At 48.0% G+C, this 18,265-nt stretch overlaps 1 protein-coding gene across 11 annotated transcripts in view; it reads left to right on the top strand.

The window, feature by feature from the left end:
* Positions 1-18,265, top strand: part of BIRC6 (baculoviral IAP repeat containing 6) — a 403,615-nt gene that overhangs the window by 284,161 nt on the left and 101,189 nt on the right. For all 11 annotated transcript variants that reach the window (XM_088474413.1, XM_088474414.1, XM_088474417.1 and 8 more), the window contains 3 exons: positions 10,414-10,545; positions 13,802-13,966; positions 15,362-15,535. In XM_088474413.1, coding sequence (XP_088330539.1) covers positions 10,414-10,545; positions 13,802-13,966; positions 15,362-15,535 — 471 coding nt within the window. The remainder of the gene's footprint in view (positions 1-10,413; positions 10,546-13,801; positions 13,967-15,361; positions 15,536-18,265) is intronic.

Below are 18,265 nucleotides of genomic sequence, written 5' to 3' on the forward strand. Positions count from 1 at the left end.
TACTTCCTTCCACTCCCGCCTTCAAGATTTTGCCCGTGCTGCTCCCTACCTCTGGAACTCCCTCCCTCTCCCTATCATCAGACTCTCCACCTCTCTACAAATCTTCAAACGGGCTCTCAAAACTCACTATTTCATCAAAGCCTTCCAGCTCTCATCCTAACCTGCTGCTCGATGCTTCTTCCTGTCTACCCCATCGGTGTCACTCCTGTCTGTTTGCTCCTCCCCTTTAGAATGTAAGCTCTAACTAGCAGGGCCCTCTACCCTCATGTGCTTCTTCTTCCCTCATTCATGCGATCATCTACTCCAAACTGCCTACAAGGGTACCTAACACTTGGTAGCTTACTCCCTGCTGCTTGTTTTTGTGTTATGACTGCTATTGCGCTATATATATATATATATATATATATATATATATATATATATATATATCCTTGTCCTGCATTGTTTTGTACTGTAAGTTGCTGTTTTTGTTTGCTCATTTGATTATGTACTTTGTGAGGCACTGCGGAACCCTTGTAACCCTTGGCGCCACATAAATAAAGGATAATAACATATATATAAACTCTCATTTCCTTGATGCATAAATATGGTTGAGTATTGCATATCAACTCGGGGTCAATTCAGTTAGGGGCAAGTTTGCAAAAACGAGTTTGTGTTGTGAAACTTGCATACATTGTGTAACTGCATGCACCTGAGAAAAGCAAAACTTAATTAGAAATGTCAGTTCATGGTACTCGCTGTGCAACTTTTCTGCGAAAAGTGACCTGGGAAAAGTGCATGAAGAATTGTGGAAACCACCATGGACCTTAAAAAGTGGCAATTGAGATAGCCGGAGCATTGACACCATAGGAAGCTTTTAGTAGACATAAAGAAAGTACTGGAGGTGTTAAAAAGGTGTCCAATGTTTGATTTTTGCACTTTTTATTAATGATTGAAGTCTTTCCAGCATTATGGAGTACAGAAAAATGCCTGTATAGTAATTTTTCAGTGGTTTTGTACAAGTTTGTAAAACATTGCAGTAAGCACTTTACCCTCATCTGCAAGTTCAAAAACCTCTCATCAATACAACACCTTCACATAACTGCTCCACATCATTTGCACCTCCACCTACCTGCCCCACATCATTTGCACCTCCACCTACCTGCCCCACATCATTTGCACCTCCACCTACCTGCCCCACATCATTTGCACCTCCACCTACCTGCCCCACATAATTTTCACCTCCACGTACCTGTCCTACATCATTTACACCTCCTCTGCCCCACATCATTTACACCTCCTCTGCCCCACATCATTTACACCTCCTCTGCCCCAGATCATTTACACCTCCACATACCTGTCCGACATCATTTACACCTCCACATACCTGTCCCACATCATTTACACCTCCACATACCTGTCCCACATCATTTACACCTCCACATACCTGTCCCACATCGTTTACACCTTCATATAACTGTCCCACATCATTTACACCTCCTCTGCCCACATCATTTACACCTCCATATACCTGTCCCACATCATTTACACCTCCACATACCTGTCCCACATCATTTACACCTCCACATACCTGTCCCACATTATTTACACCTCCACAATAATTGTCCCACATCATTTACACCTCCACATACCTGTCCCACATCATTTACACCTCCTCTGCCCCACATCATTTACACCTCCACATACCTGTCCGACATAATTTACACCTCCACATACCTGTCCGACATCATTTACACCTCCACATACCTGTCCGACATCATTTACACCTCTACATCATTTAACCCATTATTGAGCTTTTTAGAGAAATTCACCTGAAAACTGACATGTCTCTATTGACCTAATTACCGCCGAGGGGTGACACCAAAGTGCCGACTCCCCACAGTGACAGGAGCCGAGTGCTGGACTGTAGCATTATGTGCAGGACTCTGCTCCTGACTCAGTGAGGGAGCTTGCACTGCAAACAGACTGGTCCCCGGGGGCAGTCCGCATCTCCCGACCCCCTGAGTGACTAAAACGGGGGGGTACTGACTGCGAAGCCACACCTCCATTTTTTCTCAAACAAAAAAACACGAATTTTCACTGCAAAATCCGTGCAAGATTGAAATTAAATTGCTAATGCAATTAATGACGTGAGAACGGCTCTCGGGACTCATCTTGCACCTAGTTGAATTGACCCCAAAGATTCATAATGATCCAGTATGCAATTTTCACAGATTTGTTTCCCAATAAAATAGCAAAATATTTCTGAATAACAATTTTATTTATATAGAAGAATTAATGTTACTATAATTTAAACTCACATCTGAAGTCTTTCTGAACAGAAACATGTCTGTACGCTTTTATTTGTTAAAGTGCGCCTCTGTTGCTTTCACTCAGATTCAATCATATTCTGTGCTGCACTTGGGGCCCATTGAAATAAAAATGGGACAGTTAAAGACCGGATCTGTTTAGAATTTCTTTAACTACAAACAACTTTGTTTAAAAGATCCCCTCACTACAGGTTTACATTACAAGAAATTGTCCTGTTTATATAGATGCTTTGCACTAAACTGGCCAGAACTTGAGTGGTAGCTCATGCACAAAATATGCTTTGGCCCTCCTTACTTCTAAGGCCTCATTCTGAGTTCATAAAAAGACATGTTCATGCGCCATGTGGCCGCCAAACAATACAGACAGCATTCCAATGCCCAATAATAATCTGTTCCCCTTTTAATCAAATGATAATCTGTGCCCGCTTTAAACTCTCCACTGTCTGTCAGCAGCACTGTATGGACGCTCCACAGATTGGTCTTCTGGCGGGGGAGGGTAATGGGGAGAGGCAGAGGGTGACGGAGTGGCGCAATACTTACGATGCTGATGACGTAATTCACTCCTGCTGCTCATTGGGTAGTCACCCGTGTACAGAAGATAAAAGGTGCTGAATTCCATATGTCTTCCCTCAATATCTAAAAAGTTTAATTCCACTGAGGATCTGCAGAAAGAATTTTTTTTTTTTTTATATAACAGACTTGCAGATTCGATCCTCTTACACAAGTGAGCCTGCAGTCAGGGCAGTTGTAGATAGACAGAGGACTGGAAAAGTCCCACTACTCCCGCCAGCGGCACTCGTGAGATCACCTCCCTGAGTCCCTGGCAGGCAGCAATCCCTGATAGGTGGCAGCCAATGACAGTCGTCATTGTGATGGTAGCCGGCGCTGCGGATCATCAGTGATGATAATCCAGTCTGCAGCAGTGGGATCTTCCATGCCCCTTACTCCCCAGGGTCTGTGGTGCAAAAGTGGTAGTTTTCCTCTGCCCCAGCATGTTTACAGCCAAACTGAAGTATTCACACATCTCTATTTCTGTTCACTGGAAAATGTTTGTTATGAGTGTGTGTGTGTGGTTTGGCTTTTCTAACAGTGCCACTTATGCTTTCATAATATGAGCTCTTTCTACTTCAGGGTCCATAGGGGTCCACAGGGTGACCTTGGGGTCCACAGGGTGACCTTGGGGTATAGCTGGATCCTGGATCCTCGGGCACCACGGAGTTAAAGCTTTTAGCTGCTCCCAGGATGCACTTGGGTCCAATACCCCGCCCCCGAGCCACAGGCACCTCAGTTTAAGATGGTGCCCGGCCGGAGTCGGGTCACCCTGCAGGGGGGAGCTGCAGGAGCAGCCCCCTAAAGCTTTTTTTTTTTTTAACTTAGTTAAATTTATTTATTTTTTTGACTAGAGTTTTTTTTCTCCAGAGCGGCAGCGCTGGGCTGTCTGTACAGACGCCCACGCTGCCGCTCCTTCTCCCTGCTGGCGCCGCGACGCCAGCACTGAACTGGGGATCACGGCGGGGGAAGCCAGAGTCTGTACTATCCGGACTCTGGCTTCCCCCGGGACTGCTGCCGGAAGACGCCGGGGAGCTTAAGGTAAGCCGCGCACCGCTGATTAGCGGCGGTGCGCGGGTAATGCCTTTTATATGCAGTCCCATCCCCCCGGTCTAGGGGACAGACCGGTGGCGCTAGCGGTGGCGGCGGGCCCCCCCTCTATCGGAGGCATACCCCGTCAGACCACTAGACCACCAGGGTAAATTAAGCGGCAAGCGGGATGCCGCAACCTTGGGGGTTAAATATGCTAGCCAGGGGAGGAAGCCTTCCCTGTCTAGCGGCTCCTCCCCTCAGCTCACTCCTCCTCTGAGGTCTCCAGCGGCCATTTGCTTACTGGCAGCGTGGATACCCTCAGGGAGCACGCGGACCGGTCCCCCTGTGTACCTCTCTCCCGATCAAGAACAGTGTACACAGCACTATAGCCCTCCCAGACACTGAATCTGGGAGGTTGATTGTAGTGGAAAGGTGCAGTGAGTATATCTTCCTGCATGGTATGTGACTTTTGCCAGTGCTGCCTGTCTGTGTTTTTTTTCTACTTACTGTCAGCCTGTACCTATCCCTTTCCTTCTCCTACAAGCCCTACAGGTGTGCGGGGGAAGGGTGTTTCTACTGACCTCACCTATATAGATCACGTATTTGTGAGGTCCGTCACATACAGTTGTGTGCTACACGGTGCCATATTGTGGGCGGCTGTTCAGCACACTGGTGAGTGCGCACGTTTTCTTCCTAAGTCATGTCTGAGGAGGAGATTGAGCACTCCGGGGCTCCGGCATTGTTCTCCTGCAGGTGCTGTTCTGCAGGAGTGGATAGGGAGGATTTGTCACAGGATGGCCTGTGCGGACGGTGCCAGGCGGTCCCTCGTACGTCTAAACCTCCCATGTCGCAGGAGCCACCATGGGCGATGTTTTCCCAGGTGCTGGTGTCCATCGCGGACCGTCTGTCGGTCCCGACTGCCGCCCCTACTAGGGCGTTGCCCCAGCCTGCCATCCCCCATTCCCCGGGTGTCCCACAATTATTGCAGACTCCCCCGGGGTCTCAGCCTGTTGGTCTCTATGCGGGGTTGCCAATGTATATTCAGTCCACCCCAGTGGCACAGCCGGCTGTGGTGCCGTTTCAGGCTCCTGTGACAGCCCCTCCACCCTGGGTGGATGCGCTTTCCCACACTGTCCAAGATTTGGCGGCAGCATCTTCGGCTTTTCAGTCGATGTTGCGTAGTGACGTGCCCTCCTGGGCGTCTAAACGCTCAGTCATGGCACAGGCTGCGCATCTTTCGGATTCTGAGGGGTCCTCGGATGATGGTGAGGTGCAGGATGACTCAGCCTCAGATGCCTCAGTCCAGGAGGTAGACACTAAGTCTTCCATCAATGTGCGGGCTCTGGTTAAGGCGGTGAGGGCCATTCTTCTGATTGAGGATGAGGCACCCGCTCCCAAGTCAAGGTATCCTAGTTTTAAAAAAGCTAAGGTTACTTCTACAGCGTTCCCCTTGTCTGATCAGTTGACTGATCACATGGCGGTGGCCTGGCAGACGCCCAGTAAGCGTTTCCTGCCACAGAAACGCTTGGCGTCCAATTATCCATTCCCGGAAGCGCATTGTAAGAAATGGGAAACTCCGCCTGCAGTCGATTCCCATGTAACACGCCTCATCAGAAGTGCTACTTTGCCATTGCCGTCTATATCCTCGCTGAAGGATCCTACGGACAGGAAGGTGGAGACTTGTCTAAAGTCTATTTATTCTCTCTCAGGGGCTGTAGCCCGGCCGTCCATGGCCATCTCCTGGGTGGCCAAGGCCATTGAGGGGTGGGCCAACGCCTTGGAGGACACGTTTACGGATGAATCTCCGGACGTCCAGAGGGCGTTGTTAGGACAGATGAGAGATGCCGCCTCCTACATTGGAGAAGCATCTTTGGATGCTAGCCTGTTGACCTCTAGGGTTTCGGCGGCAGCAGTGTCTGCTCGTAGATCCTTGTGGTTGCGGTCTTGGAGAGCAGACGCGGATTCAAAGAAAGGCTTGGAGGCCTTACCTTTTAATGGGGAATTACTATTTGGTCCGGACCTGGACAAAATAGTAGATACCCTGGCAAAATCCAAGTCAGCCTTCCTCCCTTCAGCTACTACACCTGCTAAGGTCCGGAGCTCGGCGTTTCGTTCCTTTCGGGTTCAGGGCAAGGCAAAGGGTCAGTCCTTCCCGAGGCAGTCCGCACCCAAGACCGCCTCAAAGCCAAAGAAGCAAGCCTGGAGTGCTAGGCGCCCTTCTTCCAAGCCAGAAGATAAGCCTTCTGCGTGATGGGACGGGCCTCCCTCTGGGGGACCCCAGAGTGGGAGGCCGACTTCTTCAATTCGCCCAGTGCTGGCACAATACCACCACGGATGCCTGGGTGCGAGAAGTGGTCTCCCAGGGGTACGCCCTGTCTTTTCGGCACAGGCCACCTTGCCAGTTTTTTTGCACAAGTTCTTCTCAGGACAAAACCAAGGCCTTGCAGGTTCAGGAAGCCATAGAGGCCTTGCTGACGGCGGGGGTCATTATACCCGTACCACAGTCTCAACGTGGGATGGGGTATTACTCTACGCTGTTTCTGGTGCAGAAACCCAATGGCTCTCATCGCCCCATCCTCAATTTGAAGTCCCTGAACAGGTTTCTCAGGGTTCCCAAATTCAGGATGGAAACTGCGTTCCATCATACTGGCGATGGAACTGGGGGATTATATGGTCTCCCTGGATATCCAGGACGCCTACCTCCATGTGCCTATAGCAACATCGCACCAACGGTTTCTGCGGTTTGCTATTCTCCACAACCACTACCAATTCAGGGCTCTACCCTTTGGTCTCTCCACGGCACCAAGGGTATTTACCAAGGTGATGGCGGTCATGGCGGCTCACCTTCGGAGCCAGGGGATACGGTTGCTACCGTATCTAGACGACCTCCTCTTGCTGACAAGCTCCCCGGAGGTACTGATCCAGCATCTCCACCTGACGGTCGCTTGTCTACAGGCGCACGGCTGGTTGATCAACTGGAAGAAATCCTCCCTCATCCCATCACAACGGATGGTTCATTTGGGGGCCCTGCTGGACTCTCGTCAGCAACGGATTTTTCTGACTCCAGAGAAGGTCTCCTCCTTACAGCTGCGGATTCACAGTTGTCTGAGCAGTGGCAGAGTGTCGGTGCACTCAGCGATGAGAGTTTTGGGGTCCATGGTGTCGGCATTCGACATGGTGGAGTTTGCCCAGTTCCATTCCAGGCCCCTGCAGGGGCTGATTCTTTCGGAATGGAACGGATTGCCACACAGGATCCGCTCTCAGATGCTGGTGTTGTCCTCGGAGGTGCGTCTGTCCCTAGCCTGATGGCTGCAGACAGCTCATCTCCTGGAGGGGCGCCCCTTTTGGATCCTGGAATGGGTTCTGCTCACGACAGATGCCAGTCTCCGGGGTTGGGGGGCGGTGACAGGCTCCTTGTCACTTCAGGGTCGTTGGTCGGCGGAGGAAGCGATTCTTCCCATCAACATCCTGGAACTGCGGGCAGTATACAGAGCCCTGCAGTCGTCCGGCACCGCTCTTCACGGAAGGGCCGTTCAGGTGCAGTCAGACAACGCCACCACGGTGGCGTACATCAATCACCAGGGAGGGACTCGCAGTCGAGCTGCGATGTCGGAGGTGTCCCGCGTCCTGGCTTGGGCGGAGCGCTATCTTCCAGCTCTCTCGGCAGTTTTCATCCCACGAGTCCTCAATTGGGAGGCAGACTTCCTCAGCCGTTACGATGTGCATCCCGGGGAATGGTCGCTTCATCCAGAGGTATTCCAACTACTCGTGGACAAGTGGGGGCTGCCAGAGCTGGACCTGATGGCGTCCCGTCACAATCACAAGCTGCCTGTGTACGGGTCAAGGACAAGGGACGCAGGCGCAAGTCTGATAAACGCGCTGTCGGTGAAATGGCTGTTTCAACTGGCTTACTTGTTCCCTCCGATATCTCTGCTGCCTCGGGTCCTGCGCAAGTTCAAACAGGACGGAGGCACACTGATCCTGGTGGCCCAGAAGGCCGTGGTACTCCGATCTGCGGAGCCTGTCCATCGACGCTCCGTACCTCCTACCTCAACAGCGGGACCTGTTGTCTCAGGGGCCCTGTCTTCACCCGGATCTGGGTCGACTATCTTTGACGGCGTGGCTCTTGAGACAGCCGTCCTGAGGTCTCGGGGCTTTTCTAGCTCCGTTATTACTACCATGCTGAGGGCGCGCAAGCCTGCTTCCGCGAGGATCTATCACAGAGTGTGGCACACTTACTTTCAGTGGTGCGAGGCCAGAAACTATGATCACCAGGTGTTCCGGGTTTCGCGTATTCTGGCTTTCCTTCAGTCGGGTTTGGACTTAGGATTACGTCTTTCTTCACTGAAGGTACACGTGTCTGCTCTGTCGGTGTGGTTCCAGCGCAGGATCGCTGCTATGCCGGACGTACACACCTTTTTCCAGGGTGTTTTGAGAATCCAGCCTCCCTTTGTGCCACCTGTGGCCCCGTGGGATTTGGCGGTGGTTCTTCGGGCCTTACAGGGTCCTCCTTTTGAGCCCTTGGAGTCAGTGGAGCTCAAGTGGCTAACTTTTAAAACTGTTTTCCTCTTGGCAATTGCTTCTGCCAGGAGGGTTTCAGATTTGGGGGCGCTTTCTTGTCGTCCACCTTTTCTTATTTTTCATCAGGACAGAGCGGTGCTTCGCACTCGTCCTGATTTCCTGCCTAAGGTGGTTTCCAGGTTCCACATTAATCAGGAAATTGTTGTACCAGCCTTTCAGTCACCTGATCTTTCGGCTGGGGAGACTTCCTTAGACGTTGTCCGGGCACTCCAGGTTTATGTGGACCGGACTAGTTCTGTGAGGAAGTCGGATTCTTTGTTTATCCTCTTTGGTTTTCACAAGAGGGGTTGGCCTGCCAACAAACAGACTCTAGCCCGTTGGCTTCGTTCTGTTATTATTGAGGCTTATATGCAGGAGGGTTTACCTGTTCCAGCCTCTGTTAAGGCTCATTCCACTCGGTCTGTGGGCCCTTCTTGGACTGCTAGCCGTGGCGCCTCTGCTGTTCAGCTCTGTAAGGCGGCCACCTGGTCTTCCATTCAGACCTTTTTGAGGTTCTATGCGTTTGACACCTTTGCCTCTCAGGATGCATCCTTTGGGCGCCGGGTTCTACTATCAGCACAGGAGCGTCCCCGCCCTTAGTTGGACTGCTTTGGGACATCCCCAAGGTCAACCCTGTGGACCCCCTATGGACCCTGAAGTAGAAAACAAGAGATATGGTAAGAACTTACCTTTGTTATCTCTGTTTCTACGAAGTCCATAGGGTCCACAGGGCACCCGCCCTGACGCACCTGGCTTCATATGGGCTCTGTGACTGGTCACCGGTTTTCCGTCTCCCATTTCTGTGAGTATGGTTCTTGTGTGTTCCAGTCTTCCTTCTCTCTGTTTCGTCTCCTCCTCCGGCCTGGGCTGCTTACCAACTGAGGTGCCTGTGGCTCGGGGGCGGGGTATAGGGGAGGTTGGACCCAAGTGCATCCTAGGAGCAGCTAAAAGCTTTAACTCCGTGGTGCCCGAGGATCCAGGATCCAGCTATACCCCAAGGTCACCCTGTGGACCCCAAGGTCACCCTGTGGACCCTATGGACTTCGTAGAAACAGAGATAACAAAGGTAAGTTCTTACCATATCTCTTGTTTTGTGGTTCATCAGAGGTGCCTTATTCCTTAGTGATGGCACTGGTTCTCAGTGATTTATTAAGATACCTTGAGTTCGGCCCGCAAAATGGCTACCTCCAGGAACTATGAACGAATGTTGCCACAATGCTTGTTTTGTTAGGTTCTAATTTTATATTTCATTCACAAATTAATGTAGAACATACACTATATGAGTAACATACTTGTTTGCTTTACTATGCCTGGGACTGTTTAAAGCCTTATTACTTTTACATTAGCAAATGAAAGCAATTTTTTTTAATATAGGTATTTGTTCTTAGTAGTTTGCTGAAAGACTTCAAATAAGTTCCACAGCAGTCCATGCATTCAAATAAATTTTTGTTCTTTTCTGTTACTGCCTGTATTTATCGCAAACCAAAACTTGCCTTCGAAAGCACTGCAAGTAATTACATATTGCCCTACCCACCTCGCCCTCACTGGAGCCCCTCTGACTACTCTCTGCAGCCGTTTTTCCCTGGCCGACAGTGGGTTTTGTCTTACACTTTGAAGAGAGTGTTGACACGAGGAGGACTAGAAAACTGTAAGCTTTCATTTTCCTATTGGTCAGAGCAGCCACAAACCCTTTCAAGACACATTTAACAATGGCAAACAAGCTGCCTCCATCCAATGAGGCAGCAAAAGGAAACCAATTGTTCTTCAGACATCCAAATTAAAGGCTTCTATGTTGTTGGTTGATGGTTATAAAAATTACTATAAATGTCTTTCATAGTGTAAACTACCCTTATACAAATGTTTTTGTAAGGAAACGTATATTTCAGTAGTCACTTCAGGCAGCAGAAATAATAGCCATACGTCTCAGGGAGGCACATGGTAACCTCTATTTCTTGTCTTATAGACACACCAAGTATTACTGCTAAGTTAATAAGTGAGCAGAAGGATGATAAAGAGAAGAAAAACCATGAGGAGAAGGAGAAAGTGAAAGCAGAAAATGGATTTCAGGATAATTACAGTGTGGTTGTTGCTTCAGGTAAATATGTAACCATCTTGTCTTTTACAGTTTCCTTCAGTTCTGTATGTTTTCTGAGTGTATTATTTAAGCTTGGTGACTAAAGCTGGGATGGGGAACCTCAGGCCCGGGGGCCGTATAAGGCCCCTGGAATCATTTGGGCTGGCCCTCTGAGCTTTTTTCTGCTAGCCTCGTCTGAATAGCACGGTGCCTATAATGGCACTCTGCGGGCAGAATCTATGCATCAGTGCCGCCTGGAGCATCCTTAGGACGCTTCATGTGGTCACACTGCTGCCCTTACAGCTCCCCAGAGCATCCTCACGATGCTCCAAGCATTGCTGTTATCGCTGGAGATTGTGGCCCCATCCCCCATGTGACATCACAGAGGGGGCGTGGCCTGCACCATACCCGCAAATAATGTTATATATATATATATATATATCAAAATGGCCCTCTGCAGAAAAAAGGTTCCCCACCCCTGGACTAAAGCAATTAATACACAGAATCATTGCCGTGCCATGTTTGTTGATGCCGTTTTACAGAAACCACCTAAATACTTGAGCAACTTTCTGTCTAATGGGAATATTAAGGATTTCGTGGCACTAGAAAGAGTCTGTAATTTCTGCAGGACTGCCTGGATCCAGGGGATGTTAGCTCTATGAGTTGGTAACACTTGAAAGCTCATCCATTGTCTCTAAGGGCAAGACCCTGTCCATTTTTATAGGATCATTATTTTATCACTATAGATTTTTGGGTCAAACACCTATTAGTTAATGGGTGTTTGACCCAAAATAGTTAATTGCACAATACAGTCTACACCTCCCTTACCTTACGCTGATCAGACAGTGGTGAACTCCTGCAGGATAATCGTAGCTGTGCCTATCATCCCATTAGGGAATTCTGAGCCCTGAGGATATATAGTCTCCTTCAGGGACTTTGGCACTTAATGTTAAGCATCTCCCTCTTCCGTATTCCCATCCTGCTAGACTTTTTTTTTTTTTTAATTATATTTTGTTTACTGTGTGAATTTACTTAAGCTGCATAAGATGAATGGTCTTTGGCAGTCCCTGCCAATACCTGGGTCCCAAAGGGCCTAATTCATCATCGACATTGGTGGTGACTGTGCTGGTACTACTAACTTGCTGGCCAGCAGAGTAAGTACTGCTTACTTTCTGGCATTGGTGAAGATGAATGAATGAAGCTACAGTCAGCTCCAGTGTGAGGGGGGGGAGTAGTCCTTAAGACCTCCACAACTCCAGGTTCCACTGGAGAAGATAGCTCAAGTGGGAGCAGCCTCATTAGTGGCCGTCCTGCACTATGCAAAACACAGCAGACTGCACGGTCAACCAGAGTAATGGCTGCTGTAATGCTTGGCGCGGGCGGTGCATGCTCCTGTTCTCCTTTTGTCTCCTTACTTCAATTCAGTGTCTGTCCCTTATACTTTTTTTTTTATCTATTTTTTATTTTAATTAGAGAATTTTCAGGCCTGGCGTGGCTTCATCTGTGACTTTACTCTAGTGCAATTGTTACTCAAAGTTCCTGATTGGACATATACTTGCAATGGTTGCTCTTTTGGCTTGTCCTACAAGATCGATAGCAAAGTCTATTGGTATGCTCACGCAGCTCACCATCCCCTTGGTGTGGTCAGTCAAGAGGCAGCAAATTCTTTAGTGTCATCACAAGAGGAAGAACCAGTTTGTTCAGTGTTTGGCCATATTGTTGCCAAGTCTTATCAAAGTTTTCCCTTCCCAGTTATAAAAATCTCTTTTCTGGGTAAGTAGTGAAAATCTCAAAGCTCTGCCTTGGTCCAGACCTAGATAGAATCTAATTCTGGCTGTTCCTCTCAAAAAATAAAAAGGATTGGGTAGCAGTAGAATCAGATGTTATGATGAGGCTTCTGTATGATGGTAGATGATCTTGGGGCAGTTTGACAGGCTCTACAGATTCAGGACAGTGAGGAGTCAAGGGAGCCTGGCAATTCACTTTCCTTTTATTGAAGACCTTTATTAGCAAGTTGTGGACCAAACCTGATTGTAAGTCTTGGGTCACACTCATATTGCAGACACTTTAACCGTTGCCTAAACTGGACATAGATAAATGGGATAATCCAACTATGATGGACGTCTTAGTAGCTACCACTATTCCAATTTCTAATGCATCAGCTTTTAAGGCCCGTATGTATCGCAAATTCAAGACTATCCTTAAGTCTATAATTGCAGTAACTGGTGCCTAGTAATAACCCATTTTATCCCTTGCTTTGGAAAATGGGACTGTGTAGGCTAGTGATTAGAACAGCTTATAGAAGGCACTGGGAGGTGTCTGCTGATCAAATTGGAGCTAGAACATGGGTCTTCAACCTTTGGCCCTCCAGCTACTCTGGAATTCTTTACATATTAGATACGGTTTTATTTGGTCCTGAGTCAGATTGCAAGAATTCTGTCCTACAGTACAAGTAAATTTGCCAAAAGCAAGTGGTTGAGTGTCCTCCAATAGGGATGATACATGTTTTTTTTTTTCCACTTTCCTTTCTCTGAATTCTTTGGGGGACACTACACACCCATCAGTTTATTAAACTTTAGTTCTACTGTTTAATGTTGAAAGTGGAATATTTTTTAGGAGGATGTTTCTCTTCATTCTCTGTTTTTGACCTGATATTTAATTATAATTTTAAATTGCAAACATCCTCATGAAAACTCTGTATTGCAGAATCCAGTGTTCTCCAATGAATTCAGCACGAAAATTCTATTTTCACCTTGAATGCATTGTGTGTTAATCTGCTGATTAACTGTTGATTTTGGGCAATGAGACTTTGTATATATCAACAATATATTTGTGACAATGTACCTCGACTCTGCACTGCTCTATAGATGCAAGAGTGACCAAGAGAAAATCGCCTTCTGCCTCCTTTGTTGACCCTCCACTTATTCATATTCTGTCAATATGAAAATATGGTGGCATTCTCAGAAATATAGCAAATAATAATTTAAATTAAGTGTCCTATAATTTTTTGACTTATGTGTAGTATTGTTTATGGATCAGCTCTAAGCAGGCTGAGGTAAATGGCAGACCCTAGTCTAAGGTCTGAAAATATGAGATCATGGTATTATGTCTGTTTTGTTATGCCATATTTTTACTGGTATTAACTTTATATTATGCTTTAAAAAAGTCACACAGATTCTTGCAGAAAATATCAACACAAAAACATATCTGAGCTCACAAATGTTGTTCCTAAGCGTATTCAACACGAGTTATAATCTTATTTTTGACCACCTTCTAGGTTTGAAATCTCAATCAAAACGTGCTGTGTCCTCGACCCCACCTCGTCCGCCGTCTAGACGAGGGAGGGTAATGACTGATAAAGTAGGATCTGCATCAAGTTTGGACTCTTCCAGCAAGACCATCAGCATTCCAGTCTTTCACCTTTCCCATAAATTGTTACCAGGTAGGCTTGTAACTTAGTAGTAGACTCTTCAAAGAATAGGTAACATATTATTATTTAGTAACGAAAAGTGAAAAAATATATATTTTCTTTTCAGTATCCCTATCCAGTTTACAATTTTAAAATTTCCATATGTATATACACTACATGGACAAGAGAGTATAAGGACACACCTTCTAATTGGTGTTTGGCAAATTCAGCCAAATACATTGCTATAACAGGTGCATACAATCATGCATTCTACATATTCAAACATTAGCAGTAGAATGGGTCGTACTAAAGACCTCAGTGACTTTCAAATTCATAGAGTGCCACAACTTTGATGGATACATCTACTAACAGTTGAGCTGCAAAGCAAAAGCCACACGAGCGCACAGAATGGGACTGCTGAATACTGACGCGTATAAAAATTGTCAAACTCTGTAGTGAATAAGGCAACTAGGACAAACTCTTTGGATGCAATATTTGACCATAACTGTTTGTCTGGAGCTTCATGGATTGGGATTTTATAGTGAAGAAGCCACACAAGTCTCATCCCCTGGTACAACGCCAAACATTTGCTGGTGTTGTGTACAAACAGCCATTGCTCAAAAAAAGTCTTATGATGAATGGCTCATCACCATCTGCCAGTCTGATGAACTAATCTGGGTTTAAGTAGATGCCTTCAGAACGTTTCCTGGCCGTTCCTTGGAAGAAAGTCTTAATGTTAAAGCATACAATGACAGTCTATAAAATTTTGTGTTTCCAGCTTTGAGCAAGAGTTTGGGGAAGACCTACGGATGTGTCCAGCTACATCTTTGTCGATCGTGATACAAATGTGCGCACTCATCACGGCATGCGATTTATCCATAGCAGCATATACTATTGCGCGCACTGCAATCGCACCATGTAATTGTATGGGGACGTGGGTGCGAACGCAGTGCACGTATCCACTTGCGGGTGCACGCCTCGCACCATGTGTGGCGTGATTTGCTGCGCATACAGCAACAATGTAGCAAGACACATCTGTATCATAAAATGATTTGCTGGGTCTACTGCACAAAGCCATGACCTCAGCCTCATCACACACTATTGGTATGAATTTGAACACAGACTACGAGCCAGGCATGATCACCCAACATCTGTACCTGACCTCACTAATGCTCTTGTGGCTGAATGAAGGCAAATCCCTGCAGACATCTTCCACAGTCTTAGTAGAAAGTTCTCCCAGAAGAGTGCAGGCAACCAACTCCATATTAATACCCATTGGTTTGGAATGAGATGTTCAACAAGCACACATAGGTGTGACGTTCAATTGCCAACATACATTTGGACATGTAGTCTGTGTGTGGCTTTTTTTCCTGTTTAATCTGCAATACCCTAAGAATGCAGTTTTTGTTTGTTCTTTATCTTATACAGGTCAGCCTTTACCTCCTGAAATGACCCTTGCACAGCTGCTCACCTTGTTGTATGAAAGGAAGCTCCCTCAAGGTTTCCGTTCTGTAGACCTAACAGTTAAACTTGGTTCCAAGGTCATCTCCGATCCAAGCCTTTCAAAAACAGACTCTTTTAAGCGTCTACACACTGAAAAAGGTATGGTTTTAGGCACTTAGAGGGGGGATTAGAGTTAGGCACTTAGGGGGGATGTTGTGGTTAGGTACCCGTAAGGGAGGCTTAGGGGGTAGAATAGGTTAGAGAATACTTACCCGGGGACGATTGGGATTTTCAGTGCTGCTGGGATGCCACTGTCGGAATTTGAACTACTGGCCATGCGGCCGGCAGTAAATCGTACTGAACCCACAGGATTTATGCAATCCTTGCTCAGTGCTTCTGTTGGACTCCCATTGCTGCCTTCTGTTCCCATCACTGTGGACGGAGGGTGGCAGACTAAACCACACTGGATCACTAGAGGGGAGATTTTATCATAATTAACCATTTAAATGTTTTTAAGTACATTCTACATAGGTACTAATTTGCACTTCACAAATTAATGAGCACATTGTTAAATAACAGTCACTGTGCTGTGGGGGGTGGTATGTGGAAGAGTGACCAGTTACACAGGCCTTAGGCCATAACACCTTTACGTGACACATTTCTACTTCAGGGTCCATAGAGTATCCACAGGATACCTTGGGGTATAGGTGATGACGTCAGGCGCGGACACCACAGAGTTAAATTTTCAGCCTCCCAGGATGCACCAGGGTCCCTCTCCTATACCCCAAGCCAAGGCAATTCAGTTTCGTGGGTGTCCGGCCAGAGGTCGGATATCATTCACAGAGGGGGCTGTAATAGCCCCAGAAGATTTCTTCAGAGTGCAGCTGTGGCTGCACAAGATGAGCCTTACAGCATGGACAGTCAGTACTGACGTCCATGCTGTCGCTCCTACACCCCGCTGGTACCGATCCGGGGATGCTGGTAGGTAGCTGGGGTCACAGCTAGCGGTGACCCTGGCTACCTGGACTGTGGCCGGATGTACGGGGGGGGCAAGGTAAGCGGCGGGGTCCCGCGGCGGGCACCCGCCGGTAACACAGTCCTTTTTGGTCCCCAGGCACGGGGCTCCCTGGGGACCGGCTGCGCGTGGGGCCAGGTACTGATCCTGCGCCTTCCACTAGACCACCAGGGACAGCGGACCGCAGCATGTGCGGTACAGCGCGGCGTCCCAGGGGTTAATAGCAGGCCAGGGGAGAACGCCTTCCCTGTCTCACAGATGGCGTCTCCTCCCGCTGCACAGTGTCATTCCACAGCGGGCTGTGTCAGCGCTCCTTCCCCGGGCCCGTCTCCTCTCTGCTCTTCGGTGGCCATTTTCTCTCTGCATGTACTGGGAATGGCAAACGCTGCTGGAAGCTGATACAGGTGCCATTGCGGTCCGGGTCCCCCGCATACCTCTCCTTCAATTAAGGTCAGTGTATGCAGCACTGTTCCCTACCAGGCTCTGGTCTGTGTAGTTGATCGTAGTGCTTATAATGCAGGATGTTATCTTTGCATTGTATGTGAATTAAATGCTAGCGCTGTTTGCCTGTACTTTCATTTGACTGTCAGCCATTTTCCTATCCCTGTTCTTCTTCTGCTACAGCCCTTGCAGTGCGGTGTTGCAGGGTGTTTATTACCTCACAGTAAACGTGGTTTTTCTGTGTGGGAAGTCACATACGCTCCATTCACACTCCTCATGTCGGAAAGTGAACGAGGATATCCTCTTCCAGCTATAATGTACTGATATAATGTGCAGTTAGCCGAGGGATCTGTAGACGCTCCCTGTGTTTCCCCATAGGGGTTATCGCAGCGAGTGGTGGTCTCATCACATGCAGGGGTCCCTGGGCAGTTGATGGTACCCCAGTGTATCCTGTTTTTGGCCCTCCCAGGTCCCGCAGGAGCCTGTGTGAGTGAATTTATTGTCCAAATGGTATAGCACCTGAAGGACGTTTTACAGGGGGAGTCACCATTTCGGCCTTCTAAACGGACTTTCGGGTCTCAGACAGCTAAGGATCATGACGTCTGATGACGGTGACATTATTGACTTTTTCAGACACGAGCCCCTTAGTTCAGAGGAGGCGTAGTCTGCGTCTAAAGTTTATATACCTGGCCTTATACGGGCAGTCCGTGCGGCTCTGGTTATTACATATCCCCCGTGGCTAAATCCAAATATGCCTTCTTTAAGGATAAGGGTGTTGCCACTGTAATTACTCTATCTGGTCAGGTGGATCATTTAGAGGAGGCGTGGAAAATCTGGGTGAGCGGGTTCAGCATCAAAAAGGTTGACCTTTTGCATACCCCTTTGCGGATAATTACTTTCCCGAATGGGAGTTACCTTTACGGGTAGATTCTCATGTTACACGCCTAGTGAGAATTGCTACGTTGCCCATGCCCTCCAGGTCCTCCTTGAAGGAGGTTACAGATTGCAAGGTGCAAATATATCTAAAATCCAATTATTCCCTTGCTGGAGGGGCGTCCAGGCCGGCTATGGCCGTGTGCTGGGGGGCCAGAGCCATGGAGCGCTGGGTAGGTAACTGGATCTCTGCATACTGACTCTCCAGCAGAGCAGGTGAATAGTGGCAAATTCTCAGAGACTTAGCCACGTTCATAATGAGACAATCTTACATATAGCCTGCTCCTTTCCAGAATCTCCTCGGCAGCAGTAGCGGCTCGCCGCTCCCTGTGATTGCGCTCTTGGAAAGCGGACGCAGATTCCATTTGGAATGCTTTGCCTTTTACGGGACAGGTCCTGTATGGCAGCAGCTACGTCTGCGTGTCTGCCATCGGCTACAGTCCCATCGGGGTCTGGGGCTTCGTCTTTTCGTCCCTGTGAGGCCAGGGTAAGTCTATAAT

This window comes from Taudactylus pleione, unplaced genomic scaffold (genome assembly GCF_031769625.1).
Source record: "Taudactylus pleione unplaced genomic scaffold, aTauple2 ptg000154l, whole genome shotgun sequence".
NCBI classification, from domain to species: Eukaryota; Metazoa; Chordata; class Amphibia; order Anura; family Myobatrachidae; genus Taudactylus; species Taudactylus pleione.